This window comes from Phyllobates terribilis, unplaced genomic scaffold (assembly GCF_046119375.1).
Source record: "Phyllobates terribilis strain yellow unplaced genomic scaffold, ASM4611937v1 Scaffold_1__5_contigs__length_1240528914, whole genome shotgun sequence".
NCBI classification, from domain to species: Eukaryota; Metazoa; Chordata; class Amphibia; order Anura; family Dendrobatidae; genus Phyllobates; species Phyllobates terribilis.
The window spans coordinates 14,775,610-14,797,124 of record NW_027362761.1 but is presented as its reverse complement, the minus strand read 5'-3'; the positions used below and the strand labels follow the sequence as shown (position 1 = coordinate 14,797,124).

The 21,515-nt window shown below is 44.8% G+C and overlaps 1 protein-coding gene across 3 annotated transcripts in view; it reads right to left on the bottom strand.

Annotated features, from left to right (window-relative positions):
- Nucleotides 1-9,652: 9,652 nt before the first annotated feature.
- The window catches only part of MISP (mitotic spindle positioning), a 44,910-nt gene continuing 33,047 nt past the window's right edge, over nucleotides 9,653-21,515 (bottom strand). For all 3 annotated transcript variants that reach the window (XM_073655162.1, XM_073655148.1, XM_073655155.1), the window contains 2 exons: nucleotides 15,742-15,780; nucleotides 9,653-15,140 (listed from right to left, as the gene is read on the bottom strand). In XM_073655162.1, coding sequence (XP_073511263.1) covers nucleotides 15,051-15,140; nucleotides 15,742-15,780 — 129 coding nt within the window. In that variant the 3' untranslated portion in view covers nucleotides 9,653-15,050. The remainder of the gene's footprint in view (nucleotides 15,141-15,741; nucleotides 15,781-21,515) is intronic.

The window sequence follows — 21,515 nt, the reverse complement described above, 5'->3', positions numbered from 1 at the left end:
AATTTCGTGTGCTAACACTAAGAAGGCCTGCAGCCAATTTCCAAACGTCTTTGCTACTTTAGGTTTTTTATCCCCTCTCTCAAAAGAACGTTCCTTGTCAATAGTCACCTGGTCAACGGAAACGAGGGACCATATGTCGATGTAATCACCATGCTTAATTTTATCTCTTGTCTCCATGTCCAGATGAGTACCCAGAGGAGCTACCCCACAAAAGACGGAGTCTCTAAAAACCAAAACTTGAGATAGTGGACAAACCGCAGGCTGAGAAGATGTCCCCTGACCTGGTATTCTATGTGAGCTATTAGACCCACTTTCTGTTTCCAAACTGTTTAAAAAAAATTTAAGGACCAAAACTAGATCCCTGTTTGTGCTGTTGTGTGTGGAAGTGGTGTGGACCATTCCTGAAGCATGGGACACTCACCCTCCAGACAACTCCCGATCTCCATCCTCGGTGTTGCTCCAGCCTGTGCCGCGGATCAAAAATAGCAGAACTCACCCGACTGGTGCATGATCTATACAGCTGCTCTTTGAATGCAATTGTGGCGCCCCTGCTGCGCATGAGTGCCACAGATCCTAGAGGGGTGCATGAACGGATTCCTCCACAAGAGGCCCCCACAGCACACACACACCTCCACCTTCCACCTCAGACCACCAGAGGGAGCCCGATAGGGATATAAGTAGGGAAGGTGGAGCTAGGCAGTTCAGTTCTCTTCAGGAAGAGAGTGGAGTCTGTTGAGAGAGTTCCTGCAGTAGTTAAGCCTGAGAGAGGTCAGCCTGCAGTGGAGCACAGTCCAGACTCAGAGAGAGCTCAGGTTAGTGAGCTAGGAGCGTGCCGACGCTCAGAGAGCGGCAGAAGAAGCAGCCAGCTAGCTGCCAGTGTGTATAGCCTAGTGAGGGCCCCGAGTAAGCCGAAGGCTAGAGGTGTGAGTAGCATCGGGAGCAGAGGAGCTGTACAAGCTCACCCCAGAAAGCATATACCGAACACCGGGTCCGCGTCTACAGGGTCGTATACCCCCCTGTAGAGACAACCGGAGACCCCTGGAAGACTTCAGGTCCCAGGATCACCCAAGAGCTGATACGTACCAGAGCCAGGAGTCACGGAGGCCCCGCAAGCTGGGAGCGCGTACTCCAAGAGAAGGTCCTACCACAAAGTCAGCCGGTGCAGGACAGAGACAAAGTTAGGCCTAGCTCCAGGCAGGTCAGAAACTTACTACACAAAGGCAAGAAGCAGGAGGCCCTATATCCGCTCACTGGGGAGGATCCTGATATGCACCCTTCACTCTACAGTGCTCCGGATTGTGCCTTGAATAACATCAGTAAAAGGTACTGAAGTGACTATCGTGTCTGTCCCTGTTCTTGCTCTGACCTGGCTGGGTCCCATCTGTCCTGCATCCTTTCTTCCCCGCTGCCCTGAGGCCTAGCTCCACCTGTGGGGAGCTATACCACGCAAGCTGCCTTAACACCGGCCTCAGTGGGCTGCCGCAGCGCTGACCCCACAGGTGGCGTCACGAACTTATAACCATAATTGTCCACCCCTTACTTTTAAAGAGAGGCCCAGGGTACGGGCCCGGGAGCCGACTACCGCGACATCCCCCAAAATCAGGCAACAAGGCCCGGGCGCCGAGTCATCCACCATCCCCTGGGCTCGACACAATTAATGATTTATTTGTATTTTTAAGCAAAGGGATTATAGCTGTGAATTCTATATGCTTTATTTGTATTATATATTGGCAATCATGTTGACACATATTGAATGTATCATGGAAATTGTTGCTGTAGGGTACATTTGCACTTTATTGTTGTAATTATATGTTTGATGAATGTCTCAGTTTATACTCTGTATGTTCACTGAACACACTTCTTGAGAAAGGCTCACAGTTCTGAGCCAAAACGTTGCCACTTGCCCTTGTGGGCTATTAAATTTTCTATTTTTTGCTTAAAGGAGTGCTGTCTCCTTTTTTTTTAATCTATCTGGAGGTTTGGTACATGCCTGGAGACGTAGCACCTGTATTTTTCTATTTTTCTGCTTGCTGGTGCTGCTTTTTTTGCTTTAGATAGATAGATAGAATAGAGACCCAGTGACTCTGATGAGCTTTATCATTACAGACGTCATCACTCTTCAGAGCCGCCAGGTCTCGCAGTGCACAGCGTGAGCCGGGAGTGGCTGCTAAAGAAATGTCTATGGAGCCTCAGAACAAGGCTCCATATGCTTTTAACGACGGAATCAGGGTACATCATGGAAAACGCACGACTATGTGGGACCTGAGTTGGACCTTTTTTTTATAATAAATTGGTGAACGAGGGACAGTGTCCTGTTAGAATTGCTCTCTTTTTATGTTTTTTCAGGTTTTCATTTGTGGACTACGTACGTTGTATTCCCTAGACTATGTCGGACCTGTATGGGTTTTTTTTTTAAGAAATTGGTGAACCAGGGAAAGTGTGGGAGAGTGTTTATTCAAATAAAGTATTTGATAGCCACCTCTCCAGTACTAACACCAGGGTTTGACGCCAGCTGTGATTTTTGACAAATCACAGCTGACATCAACCTCAACCCTAATCGGGATGAACGAAGTCAAAACGCCAGAAATGGCGCATCTATTATGATGCGCCACTTCTGGGGCGACTGTGGGTTGGTATTTTTAGGCTGGGAAGGGCTCAATAACCATGGACCTTCCCAGCTTGATAACATCAGCTCAGCTGTATGCCTTACCTTTGCTGGTTTTCTAAAATAGGGGCGACCCCATTTAATTCTTTTTAAATTATTTATTAGGTTAAACAAGGCTAAAACGCTATAGAATAAACTACACATGAAAGGCACTAAAGGGTGAAAGTTTATAATATGTAATGAGGGTGTGAAATTATATATCTGATGGATATCTATCCATTCTATCTATCTATTCTGTTATGCTCCTAGGTGGCGAATGTGGTTCGTGGACCCACTGTGCCACAGACCGGACCTACCCAGGAGGAGCATAACTAAGCAGCTACTATGGTGTTCGCTGGAGCCCCTAGTGGTGAGGTCAGGCTTGTGTGGCAGGTATCTGCTAGGTGCCACTCCAGGGTGCATCCGGCAGTAGCAGCTGACCCCAAAGGACAGAGACGTTACTTCAGAGCAGGACGGCCACCTGGGACAAGTTCAGACAAGACAGCCACTTGGGACAAGTTCAGACAGCACGGCCACTTGGGACAGGACCGGACTGTGTAGACAGGACGACCACTGGGACAGGGTTCAGGCTCACTGGTCTCGGGTAACAGTTCTGGTACCGCCGATGCGGCCACGGGTACAGATAACGTGGATGTGGTTTCGGGATTCGGGACAGGTTCAGACCCACTGGTCTCGGGATAGCTGACAGGCACCGCCGATGCGGCCACGGGGTACAGATAACGCAAACGCGGTTACGGACTTCGGACACCGAAGCAGACAGGAAACAAAAACTAACTATGGCGGACTAACAGGACACCGGATACTAATGCAGACTAGGGACGGGGGACCTGGCAACATACAGTTGCATACACACCAATCACCTAACACAGAACTATAGGGGTTGGTAGAAGATACCTTCACAGGGTCAGTCTTCACATTGGTCTCACCCAGGATGCATCTCTCATGCGGTAGGTCTTTAGGAACTTGGCTATTGGAGTCATTGCCTGCCGGAGAGGATGGCAACACAGGCGATCCAGCTGGAAGCACAGAAACCAAGCACTTCTTATGACACAAATTTCACCATTGAAGTATCTCACTGACTTCCAGTCTAGCATAGGCTCATGAGCTCTCAGCCATGGAAGACCTAAGAGAAGGGGGTGAAAAATGTCAGTAAGTACAAGGAAGGCAGAATTGAGTGCTCCAATCTATAGCTCTACTGGTTCTGTGATGACTTGAACAACTCCAGGGAGGTCCTTCCCTTCAACAGATGACACTATCAGCGGATTCAGCAGGCGTAGAACCTATTCACCACGGCCCTTGTATGAAATTTCCCGCCGAACTGGAGTCAAAAATGTCTGTATCCTTGAACCGGATTCCTGCACAGGACAAGGAAGGAAGTAAAGTCAGTAATAAAGAGTCTCCTGTCTCACCTAGGGAAGCTTCACCCAAAGCCCTAGGTGGAGTTTAGACCTCTTAGGGTAGTCCCAAATAAAGTGTTCCACGCTACAGCAGCTGAAGCACACTCCTTTGGTATGACCATCCATAGACTGCCAGCCTAACACTATAGACCTGTATGAGTTCGGCCATTATGGATGTTTCAGGAGGCTGGGGAAAGAGTGGTCTTTGAAAAGAGGGAGCCAGGCGAGCCAGTCACTTTTCATCTGTTATCTCTTTGGTTCGCTCTTGAAACTGAAGTTCAATACGAATTGCCAGGTAGATTAATTCCTCTAAGGAGGTCAGAATGTCACGTCCAGCCAACTTGTCCTTGATACTTCCAGATAATACTTCCCAGAAGGCGGCTACTAAAGTTTCATCATTCCATCGCAGTTGGGACGACAAGGTGCGGAACCAGATGGAATACCGGGGCTGACGGACAGATCTGACTGACGCAGTCTGAGCAGAGAGGATGGAGGAAGCACGACCCGATTCATCAAAGACCTTTCTGAAGGCCACCACGAAGTCCTGTAGGTCCACGGTCACAGGATCCACTCTCTCCCATAAGGGGATAATCCCTGCAAGGGCTTCTTCTGCAAGGTGGGACATCAGGAATCCCACCTTAACCCAATCAGTTGGGAACTGATGGGCCAAAAGTTCATAGTGCAGGGTGCACTGGTTCAAAAATCCACGGCACTGTTTAGGGTCTCCGCTGTATTGTGGTGGAGCCGATAAGCGTTTGTTAACTCCTGGAACATAAGTCGTAGGCAGGGTAGACTAGGCCGTAGCTGTGATAGCTTGAGCTGGAGCGGAGGAAGCGGCCATGGTCATAGCATCCAACCGGGTATTTACAGTCCTCAGATATGACAAAAAAAATTCTTGCTGATCACGCTGACGAGAGAGCTCCTTGTACAGGTTCGCAACCTGGGGAATTTTAGGATCTGTGGGGTCCATGGCCTAAGCAAACTGTTAAGCTCTTAGGTGGCGCACGTGGTTTGTGGACCCACTTTGCCACAGACCGGATGTAACTAAGCAGCTACCTCGGTGTTCGCTGGAGCCTCTAGTGGTGAGGTCAGGATTGTGCTGTAGGTAGCTGCTAGGTGCCAATCCAGGACACATTCAGCAGTAGCCGCTGATCCTAAAGGGCAGAGATGTTACTTCAGAGCAGGATGCCCATTTGGGACAAATTCAGACAGGACAGCCACTTGGGACAAGTTCAGACAGGACGGCCACTTGGGACAGGGACGGACTGTTTAGACAGGATTGCCACTAGTACAGGATTTAGACTCACCGGTCTCGGGTAACAGTTATGGTACTGCCAATGTGGCCACAGGCACAGATACAGTGGATGCGGTTTCGGGATAGGTTCAGACCCACTGGTTTCGGGATAGCTGACAGGTACCTCTGATGCGGCCACAGGGTACAGATACCGCAAACGCAGTTGCGGGATTCAGACATCGCCGAAGCGAACACAGGAAACAAGGACTAACTACGGTGGACTAACAGGACACTAATACAGACTAGGGACAGGAAACCTGGCAACATACAGTTGCATACATACCAACCACCTAACACAGAGCAATAGGTGTTGCTCAGGCACCTCCCTATTGGGGAATGTGCCTTTTATACAAGATGTCTCCCAGCTATTGGCTGGGAGACATTTTGCAGGTGAACATGTATTTGACTAAATGCTTTACAGCTGTTGTTGGGAACATTTACCATATGCGCGCGCTGCCCCTTTAAGAACATTAAGAACAGGGGAGCACACACGCCCTAACTACACCGCCGAGACACAGTGCAGATTGCACGGGGAAGGAAAGAGGCAGGAGCACACCGCGGGCCGCGCCGTGAGCCGGTGAGTAGACCAGCGTTCCTGCACGCCGGGAGAAAGGGACATCGTGCAGGGGCACGGGGCACACCGTTACATATTTTCAGGGTTCTGGCTGTGAACTTCCTGTGCTTGGCTGATGAAATTTTGTGGTTCCTCAGAGATTTGTGTGTAAAAATCGGATGGTCCGTGTGCCATCTGTTTTTTTCTGTCGCAACCGTTGACTTGCATTGGTGTGTCTCGTCCGATATACGTGGCCACTCGCAGTAAGCTGCAATATTTTCCCCAGCCCGATTCCAGCTGAGGAAAAACTCACAGATCAGCACTGACTCATTGAATAGCATTGGTCAGAGTGCAATGCGATTTTTTCTCACATTGCTGAAGTCCGATTTATACGCTAGTGTGAGCGAACCCTTAAAGCGCACCTGTCAGCAGGATTGTGCTTAGTAAACCACATACACTGTCAGGTGGGCACCATTACACTGAGTAAAATGATAGCTTTGTTGATTAAATCCGTCCAGTGGTTCTTTTATAATCTTTATTTTCATTTCTGTCATAATGATATGCTCGTGCTTTGGGGCGGGACTTTAGGGAGGGGCTTTAACTGGTGCTCTCATTATGTATGCCTATCTCTGGCCTCTGACAGGTCACTGTGCTTTCATTGACCTTCCTACTATTTTAAATACTGCCTTTCTAATTTCTGTGCCAAAGTGAAATTTACATGCCCCAAAATGGCCGCCCACGCATGCGCAGTAGCATCTTTCGGTTGCCGAGAGATGCTACTGCGCATGCGCAGCGCCATATTGCTGCACCCAAATTATTTTTCCTCAAGCAAAATGGCGCCCGCAATAGCATCTCTCGGCAACCGAAAGTTGCTACTGCGCACGCGTGGGCGGCCATTTTGAGGCATGTAAATTTCACTTTGGCACAGAAATTACAAAGACAGTATTTAAAATAGTAGGAAGGTCAATGAAAGCACAGTGACCTGTCAGAGGCCAGAGATAGGCATACAGTACAGACCAAAAGTTTGGACACACCTTCTCATTTTCTGCATTTTCATGACTATGAAAATTGTACATTCACACTGAAGGCATCAAAACTATGAATTAACACATGTGGAATTATATACTTAACAAAAAAGTGTGAAACAACTGAAAATATGTCAAGTTCTAGGTTCTTCAAAGTAGCCACCTTTTGCTTTGATGACTGCTTTGCACACTCTTGGCATTCTCTTGATGAGCTTCAAGAGGTAGTCACCGGAAATGGTTTTCACTTCACAGGTGTGCGCTGTCAGGTTTAATAAATGGGATTTCTTGCCTTATAAATAGGGTTGGGACCATCAGTTGTGTTGTGCAGAAGTCTGGTGGAAGCACAGCTGATAGTCCTACTGAATAGACTGTTAGCTGCTTTTTTCTTGCCATAATACAAATTCTAAGTAAAGAAAAACGAGTGGTCATCATTACTTTAAGAAATGAAGGTCAGCCAGTGCGAAAAATTGGGAAAACTTTGAAAGTGTCCCCAAGTGAAGTTGCAAAAACCATCAAGGGCTACAAAGAAACTGGCTCACATGAGGACCTCCCCAGGAAAGGAAGACCAAGAGTCACCTCTGCTTCTGAGGCTAAGTTTATCCGAGTCACCAGCCTCAGAAATCGCAGGTTAACAGCAGCTCAGATTAGAGACCAGGTCAATGCCACACAGAGTTCTAGCAGCAGACACATCTCTTCAACAACTGTTAAGAGGAGACTTTGTGCAGCAGGCCTTCATGGTAATATAGCTGCTAGGAAACCACTGCTAAGGACAGGCAACAAGCAGGAGAGACTTGTTTGGGCTAAAGAACACAAGGAATGGACATTAGACCAGTGGAAATCTGCTTTGGTCTGATGAGTCCAAATTTGAGATCTTTGGTTCCAACCACAGTGTCTTTGGGCGACGCAGAAAAGGTGAACGGATGGACTCTACATGCCTGGTTCCCACTGTGAAGCATGGAAGAGGAAGTGTGATGGTGTGGGGGTGCTTTACTGGTGACACTGTTGGGGATTTATTCAAAATTGAAGGCATACTAAACCAGCATGGCTACCACAGCATCTTGCAGCGGCATGCTATTCCATCCAGTTTGTGTTTAGTTGGACCATCATTTATTTTTCAACAGGACAATGACCCCAAACACACCTCCAGGCTGTGTAAGGGCTATTTGACCAAGAAGGAGAGTGATGGGGTGCTACGCCAGATGACCTGGCCTCCACAGTCACCAGACCTGAACCCAATCGAGATGGTTTGGGGTGAACTGGACCGCAGAGTGAAGGCAAAAGGGCCAACAAGTGCTAAGCATCTCTGGGAACTCCTTCAAGATTGTGGGAAGACCATTTCCGGTGACTACCTCTTGAAGCTCATCAAGAGAATGCCAAGTGTGCGCAAAGCAGTCATCAAAACAAAAGGTGGCTACTTTGAAGAACCTAGAATATAAGACATATTTTCAGTTCTTTCACACTTTTTTGTTAACTATATAATTCCACATGTGTTAATTCATAGTTTTGATGCCTTCAGTGTAAATGTACAATTTTTATAGTCATGAAAATACAGAAAAATCTTTAAATGAGGTGTGTCCAAACTTTTGGTCAGTACTGTACATAATGAGAACACCAGTTACAGCCCCTCCCTAATGTCCCGCCCCGAAGCACGAGCGTATCATTATGACAGAAATGAAAATAAAGATTATAAGAGAACCACTGGACAGATTTCATCAACAAAGGTCCTGGAGTGGCCTACACAGTCTCCAGACCCGAACCCAATAGAAAATCTTTGGAGGGAGCTGAAACTCAATGTTGCCCATAGACAACCCCGAAACCTGAAGATCTGGAGAAGATCTGTATGGAGGAGTGGGCCAAAATCCTTGCTGCAGTGTGTGCAAACTTGGTCATGAACTACAGGAAACGTTTGACCTCTGTAATTACAAACAAAGGTTTCTGCACCAAATATTAAGTTCTGTTTTTTATTGTATGAAATACTAATTTCATGAAATAAAATGCAAATTAATTATATAAAAATCATACAATGTGATTTTCTGGTTTTTATTTTTGGATTCTGTCTCTCACAGGTCAAGTGTACCAACTATAAAGATTACAGACCTCTCCATTCTTTATAGGTGGGAAAACTTGCAAAATCGGCAGTGTATCAAATACTTATTTTCCCCACAAAGAAAGTGTCATAGTTTTATAAATCTGTTCCATTCTGTTAAAAGGTGGAGATTCACCTTAGGTATAACCTTGTGACATTATGGAAGGTACTTTTTAACACTTTTCAAAACTATGTGTCTTTGCTGTTCACTATACATTCTAATGGGATAGCTGTACCAATAAGAACACATAAAGACATTTGCAAAACATAGTAAAATAAGAGTCAGAATCATGAAGTAATAAATACAATTGACTCGCCCCCTGGGCCGTGGGGCACTCGGAGCCGGGCAACAGGGCAATAATGGGGGTAGTAGTGGCAACCTGGTCCGTGGCTCAGGGTGGTCAGACCAAATGTTGTGGCAGTCTATTTGTAGGGTTTTAAATGTCCGACTACGCCACCCGTGGATTGCGGTCAGGGTTAACCGCCGCTGCAGTGCAGACCACTGGGGCAGATGTAAATGTGCAGCACTGAATAGTACAACTCCCCACGGGAGGAGTATGGCCCCAGGGCAGTATATAGATGGATGATGGAGGGGATGATTCCGACCGCAATAGCCAGGAAACAGAGGCCTCTTAAACAGTTCAGGGTCTTTATTAGAACAGGTGAGACTACCCAAAAACAGTCCCGGCTAGGAGGGGGCCTGGATGTCTAAGAACAAGTGGGAAGCTGGCCCTGGTCAGGGTGAGGGTGAAGGCCTACCGTACTCTCTGCGCTCTTTCTGGCTATTTCCCTCCTTGTGGTGTAACAGCCCACGTTCCTGAGCTCACCGTGTCTTCTCGCCCATACGGCTTGCAACTTGGGTCCCTTTCTACTCTTGGCTTGGTGCAGCTCTGCTGGTCCTTTCTGCTGTGGCGGAACCTCCGGGCTTCTTAGGCCAAGGAACATACAATCCCCTGAGGACTGGTTATTTGCTGTAGGACTTGGAATCCTAACAGCCTCGGACACCAAAGTCCGGTAGTTCAGTTTCTCTCTCAGCCAGGACAGGCTTCCCTCGCCTTCCGTCCCTGGCTCGTGGCTCCTCTGCTGCCACTCGTCCTCCTCAGCCTCAGCTGAACTGGCTCTCCCTTCTCTGGGACACCTCTCACTCCAGAGACAGGTCGTCCAGAACTCTCTAACCCTGCCCCCAGTTCCAGCTTTTATAGGGGCAGCCTGCTCCCCCTACTGGCCTGGGACAGGAGGTGCTGCATGCTAATGGTCCCTGACCAGAGAACCTCCCCCTTGCTCTCAGACACAGCTTTATTATACATTTGTGGCATCCAGGCCAGGGTGACACACAATCATATATTTTTCCAAATTGAATCAGTTGGTAATCTCAATTTTATTAAAGTGCAATTATCACCATGAATTATCTTCATTAAAAAAAATATCAAAACATATCTATACATTTTATTTTGCTTGACAAATCCTTGTGTTGTAGATATCTACATCTGTAGATCTGTTTCATTTTCATGCTGAGGGTATATTTTTATAAACAATAATTTATTGACAGCAAATGATCTGTGATAGGTCAGATATCATATTTTAGCCACTGCGGCAAAATACAAATGTTACATATTGGTAAATGGGACAGAAGAACCATAGAAAACATTAGGCCTCATGCATAATAAAACCTGAGAAATCAGGGTATTCCAAGTACGCACTAGAAGTATGAGCACATATTACACCAACATGTACTGTATAAGGTATTTTTTGTGAAGCTAAGGCGACGTGCATACTGTGTCTGCGTGCTTACCTTACAGTATATGTGGCACCCCAGGGGTCTGGTTTCCACAGTAACGGCAATGTTATGTCTGAGAGCAGGTGGGAGGTCTCTTGGTCAGGAATCCTATGCATGCCACACCTCCTGCCCAGTCCTGGGAGGGGAAGAACTTCCCCTATATAAACCTATATAAACCTGGGGCTGAGGCAGGGTTAGGGAGTTCAGAGGGAGAGTGCAGCCAGGAGGGCTGACAGGGAGCTGTGGCTCCGGCTGGGCCCAGCTCCTGGGCCATGCCAGAAGTAGAGAAGAGAAGCAGCATAGGAAGAAACAACAGGAGCTCTGTGGGAGCAGTGTTACAAGGAGTCAGGGGCTGGCAGCTGCAGAGCTCGCCCTGACTGAGAAGATTTCTTACCGGACCCGGAGTCCGAGGCTGTGGGGACTAACTCCTACCCAGCAGCAGAATCCGTCAGGCAGGGGATTTCAGGTCCTCTGGCCAAGAAACCCGAAGGCACGGTCACACGCATGGGACCAGCACCGCCGTCATGGAGCGGAAGCTACTAGAAGGCCCCGAGTCACCGGCCATACGGGTGAGCACCACACGGTACACTCAGGGACGTGGGCTACTTATACCCGCCTCTAGCAAGGTAGCCAGAAGAGTACAGTCAGTTTGGGAGGCCTACAACTCCGCCTGGCCAGGGGAGATCCCATCTGCTCAAGGACTGACCAGGCCCCGATCGCTAGCCAGTACTCCGGGAGGGTCTATCTTTGTCACCAGTAAAGACCCTGAATCACACCGCATCGTCTCTGAGTGATTCCTGCTACCCCCATCATCCACTTCGGCTGCCCTGAGGCCATACCCCTCCCGTTGGGGGTTATACCATCCCCGCTGCAACATCCTTCCACCGGCCTCAGCGGTCTGCCCTGCAGCGGCAGCTCCAAAGCTGCATTCAACGGGTGGCGTAGTCATCCAAGATCTACTGCTAATAGACTCGCCACTTAGTTTGACTCCCTGGGCACGGACCGGGTCACCGCCACGAGACTACAACCCTCAAGAGATCCGGCTCCGGGTAAGCTCCCGCATGCGCAACGCAGCACGACACAGGCCCAGGGGCGCGTCATATACATCGAGAGATGTTCCCAACGTATATTGTGACATTCCCATAGGCCACCATTCACCAGATGGAGGCCAAAAGTGTGTTGCCCTGTCATCCATCTGGTAAGTATGCATCTGCATACAGTTTGTTTTAGTGTATAGGAATGGCCAGTATATCATGCGGTATAATTTTTTTTTTTTTTACAATGGGTCCCTATGGTGTATAGGTGCATTGGCATTTATCCTGACTGTGGTCACTGTTGGGCACATACCTCCTGAGTGTATGCGTCTGACAGTGGGCACAGACACAGTGTGTCTCTAGCCTTAGCTATTTCATTGCTGGGTACAGCCTTCTTTGGAAGCAATTTTCAATGCACTTTTTTAGGAGTGGATCCTAAACATTAGAAAAATATAAGGCCTTAAACATTGTCATTGATGCAGAGCCTGTAGAATGACAATCGAAATCCTTTCTGTAATAGAGATCCCTCTTTTCTTATTCAGCATACGCCACATCTTTTACTCATTCAAAACTTGTGTATGAATTCAGAGACACAAAGATGTATAGGATAGGGCCGTAGGTTCCTCTGGATACCACATTACAGATCTGTACAACACAGACGCATAACATGATTGTATACATGAGGCCTAAGGCCATGTTCACAAATAGTGGCGTTCAGTTGTAGCCCAAATATGAAATGAATACTTATTTACCATCTGAAACTAATAAGAATAAAAAAACTACAAAATTCTCACGCCTGTAGATCGCTAGCTGTAAGCCTAATAGAAAACAGAATATGCCCTAAAATAACTTATATATTAAAAATTCTGTGTGTGGATGGAAAAAAATGCTTACACAATGGTGGACATGAATTAATACCAATGCATGGGTATACAACCATCAGATTCCAGGCTCTCATTTGTCACTTTTTACTAAGTAACAGTTTTGTCCAAGTTAAGGAGGACTTATCACCTCCCGAGAAACTTCATCAAGTAAAAGAAGATCAAATATAAACCTTTCTCAGAACTGATTCACTCTTTAAGTAGAAAGTTGCCCACAGGGAGCAAGTCTTCTAAAATAATTAAAGAATAATATACTCACCTTCTGTACCACCATTGCCTCCATGCTAGTATCACTAGTATTCTGACATATACCGCTGAGGCCAGTGACTGGCTGTAGTGGTCATGTCCAGTATACGAGCTGTGATGTCTATAGCCATTTTAGAGAAGAACTCCAATCAAAGTTTTTCTCTTCTTAATATATTACGGCCATCATATTATATAGCGCTGTGTACTTACAATTGCTCATTTTGCCTTTCTAGCCAGTTAAATTTTCTCTGTTCTCTGCTCTATGTAGAAACAGGAAGTCTCTTATCCTTGCATTCATCATTCCCCTCTTCAACTTCTGACCCAACTGCTTCGCTCCCTCCCTTTTGCCAGCGACTTTTGCAGTGACTGATGACTCATGCAGGGAAAATTGACCTTTTGTTTCTACATAGAGCTTAGAAGGATTCAGCGAGTCAGTTTTTAATCACGTGATGTCATAGACCTAATGGAAAAGACAAGAATTAGTTGGGTAGAAGGGCAAAATGGGCAATTGTAAGTACACAGTGATATATAATATGATGACTGTAATATTTCAAGATGATTCAAATTATGATTGGAGTGTTTCTTTAAACACTATCCCAGCACAAAGCATCAGAAACACAGAGATGCAACAGTAAGTGTGTATTGTTTAATTATTTTAGAAGTATTGCTGCCTTTGGGCAGTTTTTTACATAACTTGGACAACCCCTTTAAGCTCTGTTCTTTAATCACACAGTCATCCAGATACTCTTTGTTATATATCTGAATACGTTAAGTATCTCTATTTGGGTGAGATAAGTTTAAACTGTACATAATTACATAATATATGCCTCCGAATAGTTTGCATTGACTAGTTTGTTGGTTTATATGTACACATGGGATAGAATTCTTTTATGACACTTAGCAGTCAAGCCTTTGAAAATGTAGTACCCCTCAAAGCAGTCTGAAATGTAATTGTAATCCAATATTTCACTCTGGTTATAAATTTGCAAAGCTATCGCCAGCAGATGATGATTCAGAAATTGTCATATTTCCACATTAAAGTCAACTCTACATGCCAAGCCACTGTCTTTTGCGCCAACTAGCACGCTACTTGAACCACATGTGGTAGAATTGTATATATACATATTTTTTATTATTATTCTTAGTATTAATTCTTCATCTGATGCATTATAACCTTTAATGAAAACACAGAAAGTCAGGCTATCAAAGCGCTTTCTCTGCCTTCAACATATACATTACACAAAGTATTGCCCTCTGTATAGATCATGGCAGTTGCATCTAAGCAAAAACAGAAACTTTATGCTTTCTACATTTCTAAATAAATGCCCTTTGTATCTATATTACAAAGAAATAGTTTTCTTTTTAGTCTAGCTTTACTGTAAGACTAAGCTCAGGCTGTTCACATTAATGTCATGGCTGTGGGTTAACACTAGAGCCATCCCGAAGTATCCTGACAAACCACATTGATGTAGAATAGGGGTCAGTCGGGTTTCTGTCTAGGTTCCAGTATCTTTGACAGGAATAATACAGACATTATTCTTACCATCAAAAATACCATAATGCCTGACAGAAACCTGAAAGTGAACAGCCTTATTGATTCAAATTCTTATTTCCTAGCTTGTATATCTGCCATATCTTTCATTCCGATGACATGTAACAAGTTATAGGAAGGAATCCACATGAATAAAAAACACCTATTTCAAAACTCCTAATGCTTCATTCACGCAAACACTTCCATGTACGAAACCTAGTACTGATACCCTTATCCATAGTCATGCCCACAACATGTCTTGGTGTTTTTCTCTGAATTCTTCATCCTTATTTTCTTCTATCAGATACATAGGCGAGGATTCTATTGGAAAATGTGAATGAAATGCTAAGAAAGTAAAATATATCGGCATCTTGTAAATGAATCCCATGAAATTCCGGTAATTAAATCTGTCATTATCACAACACATACAATTCTATCACATATTCTTGAAATATTAAAAGCTCCAGGGGGTTGACTTCTCAGGATCACAGTACCGGCTGGTCACATGATTATTAAAATAAGTACCACCCACATTCGATGAATAGTAAACTGACTGTAAAGCTAATTGCTTTGCTCATTGGCATATAGACCAGCTTCCCAGCGTAGTGCCATTCTATTTTTGTGCCGATTCACACGGGTGGACTCCACGATCTGAAAAAAGCAAGAGGATCGTTAGGCTGAAAATGTACGTTTTTGTTTAAATATCAAAGCATGTAGGGAAATGTGTTTTCAATAGACAGTACCTCCCTGTACCATGCCAACCTAAGTTATGGCATTTCCAACTGCAAAGAAGGTTTGATAACCAAGAGGAGGACTGTGTCTTCAAAAGCCAAAAATGTGTGCGCATGGTAGATTGAATTTAGGATACGTTTGGAGGTAGCAACTCAAAAAGGGTTTTCTATGGATGATGAGATCTGACATAGGACAGGCTATAAATGCCTCCCATAAATGCAGCTAGATGTTTTATATATGAAGGCATGTGCTTAAAATTAGGAGTTCTTCAAATGCCCATCTTTGCATTGCAGACCACTTGAGTGACCTGCACTGAAGCCATAACGGTTAGTACGTGTACCTCCTATTATTATTTTTTATAATATTCCCTAACTTTTGAATATTTTGTTCTTAAGTGTGGACAATACCTTTAAGCCATCACAAATGGAAATAAAGTTAATGATTTTTTTCCTTCCTGGTGATGTGTAAAACACATAAACTAATGAAAATTAGATCATATATAGTACATGCATGTCTTTACCTCCGTGTTGACCGAATCACTCTGATCAATGCCAGCATACTAGAAAACAAAATAAGATTTTGTTGGTTTTCATCCTCCTGATATGTTTATTTCGATAGCACTGGAATATCTAAACTTATTTTATGCAGAGGTAGACTTTCTTAAAGCACACCTGTCAGCAGGATTGTGCTTAGTAAACCACATATACTGTCAGGTGGGCGCGGTTACACTGAGTAAAATGATAGCTTTGTTGATTAAATCCATCCAGTGGTTCTTTTATAATCTTTATTTTCATTTCTGCCATAATGATATGCTCGTGCTTCGGGGCGGGACTTTAGGGAGGGGCTGTAACTGGTGCTCTCATTATGTATGCCTATCTCTGGCCTCTGACAGGTCACTGTGCTTTCAGTGACCTGCCTGCTATTTTAAATACGGCCCGTGCCTTTGTAATTTCTCTGTTAATGTGAAATTTACATCCCCCAAAATGGCCGTCGGCGCAAGCACAGTAGCATCTTTCAGTTGCCGAGAGATGCTACTGCGCACCCGTGGGCGCCATATTGCTGCAACCAAATTCTTTTTCCAAGAGCAAAATGGCGCCCGTGCGTGCGCAGTAGCATCTCTCGGCAACCAAAAGATGCTGCTGTGCATGCGTGGGCGCCGGCGACCATTTTCGGATATGTAAATTTCACATTGGCAGAGAAATTACAAAGGCAATATTTAAAATAGTAGGCAGGTCACTGAAAGCACAGTGACCTGTCAGAGGCCAGAGATAGGAATACATGAATACAGAAGCAGAGCACCAGAGCACATGCATATCATTATGGCAGAACTGACACTAAACATTATAAAAGAACCACTGGACGGATTTCATCATCAAAGGTATCATTTTAATCAGAGTAATGTCACCCACCTGACAGTGTATGTGGTTTACTGAGCACAATCCCGCTGACAGGTGCGCTTTAAGCTCAAAATACACACAAGATGACTGTCGGATGAATTATGCTTCAGCTGATTGTTCGGCCAGCAGCCATCTTGGCCAGCTCTCCGACATATAGAAGCACTTATATGGCCGAGTGATCCTATGTTCTCTATGAGATAACCACCACCAGACATGTCTGGGGGCTTCTTACCTCCGGGAGAACAAATGAATTGGCAGTCCAAAATCGGACATGTCAGATCAATATCTCCCCTGTTAATAAATTGTCCAGGACTCCCATACACATTACTGAGTCGGCTAAATCCGTTGGTATCGGCGGATTAGGCTGACATTAGGCTAATGTGTATGGGGGGCTTTAAATAAACACACAAAAAAGATATGTAGAAAGTTAACTTTTAGCACAACAAAAGACATCTTGAAGCAGTTGTCAAATACGTGCAGTTCATACTAGCTTGCTTATACAAAGTTTGATTTCTCAGTAAAAGAGGAACAGAATGGTAATGTAAAGATATTGATGGACTTGTCTTTGAAAGAGCTACATGAGCATATAAATAGTTTATGGTGTGAAATCCTGATGACAGATTCCCTTTAACCCCTTAAGGACCCTGGGATTTTCCGTTTTTGCATTTTCGTTTTTCGCTCCCCTTGTTCCGAGAGCCATAGCAATTTTATTTTTTGGTCAATATGGCCGTGTGAGGGCTTATTTTTTGCGGGACAAGTTGTACTTTTGAACGACATTACTGGTTTTACCATATCGTGTACGGGAAAATGGGAAAAAAATTCCAAATGAGGTGAAATTGCAAAAAAAGTGCAATACCACAGATGTTTTGTTTTTTTTACCACGTTCACTGAATGCTAAAACTGACCTGCCATTCTTATTCTCCGGGTCATTATGAGTTTGTAGATACCAAAGATGTATAGGTTCTTTTTTATTTAAGTGTTGAAAAAAAATTCAAAGTTTGCTAAAAAAAAATGGCGCCATTTTCCAAGACCCGTAGCGCCTCCATTTTTCGGGATCTGGGGCCAGGTGAGGGCTTATTTTTTGCGCGCCGAGCTGAAGTTTTTATTGATACCATTTTGGGGTAGATCCGATGTTTTGATCACCCATTATTGCATTTTATTGTTTTATTGCAATGTTGCGGCGAGCAAAAAACGTAATTCTGGCATTTAGAATTTTTTTCTCGTTACGCCGTTTACCGATCGGATTAATTCTTTTTTTATATTGATAGATCGAGTGATTCTGAACACGGCGATACCAAATATGTGTATATTTTTAAAATTTTTAAAATATTTTAAAAAACATATTTTTTACACTTTTTGCATGCTTCAATAGTCTCCATAGGAGACTAGAAGCAGCAACTGTCCGATCGCCTCTGCTACATAGAGGTGATGAGCAGATCACCTCTATGTAGCAGAAATGCTCCTGTGCTATGAGTGCCGACCACTAGGTGGCACGCATAGCGATCAGTACATGACAACCCCTGGGATTTGCTGCAGACCCAGGGTTGTCATGCCCACCCATCAGTGACCCGCGATCATGTGACGGGGTCACTGATGGGTGGGGTAAGTGACGCACTTCCGGCGTGGCGCTGTTAAATGCTGCTGTCAGAGATTGACAGCGGCATTTAACATGTTAACAGCCGCAGGTGGATCGCGATTCCACCTGCGGCTGTTGTGGACACATGTCAGCTGTATAAATCAGCTGACATGTGCCTAATTCCGTGCGGGCTCAGTGCCGGAGCCCGCGCTGAACATGGGGTGACAGCCTGGTGCGTACTATTACGCCCCAGGCTGTAAAGGGGTTAAAGAAGTCCTGCCATGAAGTTTTCTAAATCAGTGCATATGTGCATATAATGCAGTGTGAGTGTGTTAACCCTTTCATGACATGCCCCTTACATGTACAACGCATGGCGTGTCTCCCGCTTTGGCGCGGTCTCCGGCAATAAGCCTGCACCTTTCTGATGAGCTATCATGTGCCTTTAACAGCCGCGGGTGGAATCGCGATGTTAAATGCCGCTGTCAATCTCCGACAGTGGCATTTAACATGGCGTATTATTAATCCCGGCCATCGGCGCCCGTGTCACATGGCCGCGGGTCGCCAATGGTCTGGAATGACAAGCTGGGGTCTGCAGGAGACCCCTGTGGTTGTCATTGCTGGGATGCTATGAGTGCCATCCAGCGGTCTGCGCTCATAGCAAGTGAGAATTTTTGCTACACACAGCAGGGCTGAAGCCTAGCTATGTGTAGCACAGGCGATCAGATGATCGCAGCTTCTAGTCTCCCATGTAGACTATTGAAACAAGTGAAAAGTAAAAAAGAAATGTTTTTAAAAATATTTAAAAAATTAAAAAAATATAAAAGTTCAAATCACCCCCCTTTCGCCCCATTCAAAATAAAACAATAAAAAAAAATCTAAACATATTTGGTATCAGTGCGTTCAACGGTAAATGGCATAACTAGAAAAAAAATCAAAACGCCAGAATTACTTTTTTTGGTCTCCGCAATATTGCAATAAAATGCGGTAACGGGCGATCAAAACATTGTATATACCTCAAAATGGTATACATTTAAACGTCAGTTCGGCATGAAAAAAATAAGCTCTCACCCAGCCCCAGATCACGAAAAATGGAGACACTACGGGTCTCGGAAAAGGGCGACATTTTTTTTTTTTTTAACAAATTTTGAATTTTTTTTCACCACTTAAATAAAAAAGAACCTATACATGTTTGGTATATATGAACTCGAAAAAGACTTGGAGAATCATAATGGCAGGTCAGTTTTAGCATTTAGTGAACATGGTAAAAAAAAAATCCAAAAAGCAACTGTGGAATTGCACTTTTTTTTACAATTTCACCGCACTTTTTTCCCCATTTTCCAGTACACGATGTGGTAAAATCAATGGTGTCGTTCAAAGATACAACTCGTCCTGCTAAAAACAAGCCCTCACATGGCCATATTAACTGAAATATAAAAAAGTTATGGCTCTGGGAAGAAGGGGAGCAAAAAACAAAAGCGCAAAAACGGAAAAGGGCCACAGTGTGAAAGGGGTTAATATACTCACCTACCACGGCCTTCTCCAGGATCTCCAGCTTCTCTTCTAAATGACGTCACTACACTTCAGACTATCTGGCTCACTCTATCCTCTACGCGTCACCCAGAAGTCTCTTTTACAATGTAAGTTTATGGAGTTTCATTATGAGCCTCGTTCTGACACTCTATAAGCTCACATTGTAAAAGCCACTTCCGACCCACACAGAGCGCCGTGTGATCCGGAGAGTCTGAAGAATAGAGACGTCAATTAGAAGAGGACCAGAGCAGCGCTGGATACCAGAGAAGGTGGCAGTAAATGCACATATACACAAATTTAATGAAAAAAAAACATTCAGGGAGAGTGGAGCTGCTAACACAATACACTCCCAGTGATTCGTTAAAATTGAAAGCTGTTTGAAGGGGCCATGGAACTCCAGCGGGCATTGCATCCTCTTCACTATTTACAATGCAAAACCTTGTTCTTCTAGGGGGTACTTTGCCAAGCATGGCAGTTCACTTGTATTCATTTGAGTTGAACAAAACTATAGCTTATTATAATACTACGTAGGTGCAGCCACAGCTACAGTTCTGAACTGTGCTTGGTAAATAATGAAGGGGAGGCGACACTTAGCAAATCACAACAACCCTTCAAACAGCGGGTATGCACCCCCAACCATTCTATACTGATATCTCATCAAAAGCCCTTCAAAGTCACCAGAAGTCCAGACCTGATAGTTTACTTACAAATAGTAAAGAATAACTCACGCCAGACCAATCCTTATATCTGTATAATCATAAGGAATGTGCTGCTCCAGCCTCATCGTTACATTTGACAACAACCAATGTATACTGAGGCAGCCATCACTCAACACTGAGAAGAGTAAGGAAAAGCGGTTGAGATGGCTGCAAAACTCTCCTCATTAACTCTTCCACTGCCAAGGAACATCGTGTCCTGTGTCAGTTTGTAACCAGAATCCTGCCAAGTGTGGTTGGATGAACGATGCCACACCACCCACTCACCAATGTAGTGGAGAGCGGCTCCTGCTACACTCACAGTCAGTGCCCACTTCGAAGAGCTGTACAGGAATATACAGCATGATAGGTGAGGAGAAGAAGACATCTCATGTGACATGCAGAAGTAGTGCTGTTGCTTTAAAAGCATTCAGCAACTATTAGAAGTAACACAAGCACAGGAGACAGAATATGTTGTGCTTTAGAAGCATCCAGCAACTAGAGGGGTTAACACAGTCACAGGAGACAGGGAGTGCTTTAGCAGAGCCCCAGGGGGATTGTGGGGAAGTTGTTTGATGTCTGGCTGGAGCTGAAGAGAAAGGTGGCTTATGATCTGTATCTCACAGAAGGCAAGGGAACAGAAGTCTGATCAGGAGGGAAGCTAAACAAAGGTCAGTTAGACTCCCTGAGCTAACAGTGTGGAGTATTGTCGGCCAGGAAGAACAATGGAAGGAATCCTGTCATAGGGATCATTTCCCTCATCAAACCCTCCCCCCTCCATCTCCATGCAGGATAAAGAATGCTGTATACAATTGAGTCCTTGCGAAGGAAAAGCCTGTGGTTGTGTATGCATTAAAACTGTGCTGTACTGTGCTACAGGATAATAGACTGTGTGCTGCTGTGCTGCAAAGGAGATTGTACTGTTATTACTGAAGTCTGTTGCTAAAAGAGACAGTTACATTGCACTGGCCGTGCCTCATTAAATGTTACTGTTCTGCAGTTTATGAGGACTCTTGTCAAATGTGTCTGGTCAGCAATTGAATCTGTCCTGTGCCTGAGAGAAGCTGCAGCCTATGGTTGTCCTTGAATAATAGTT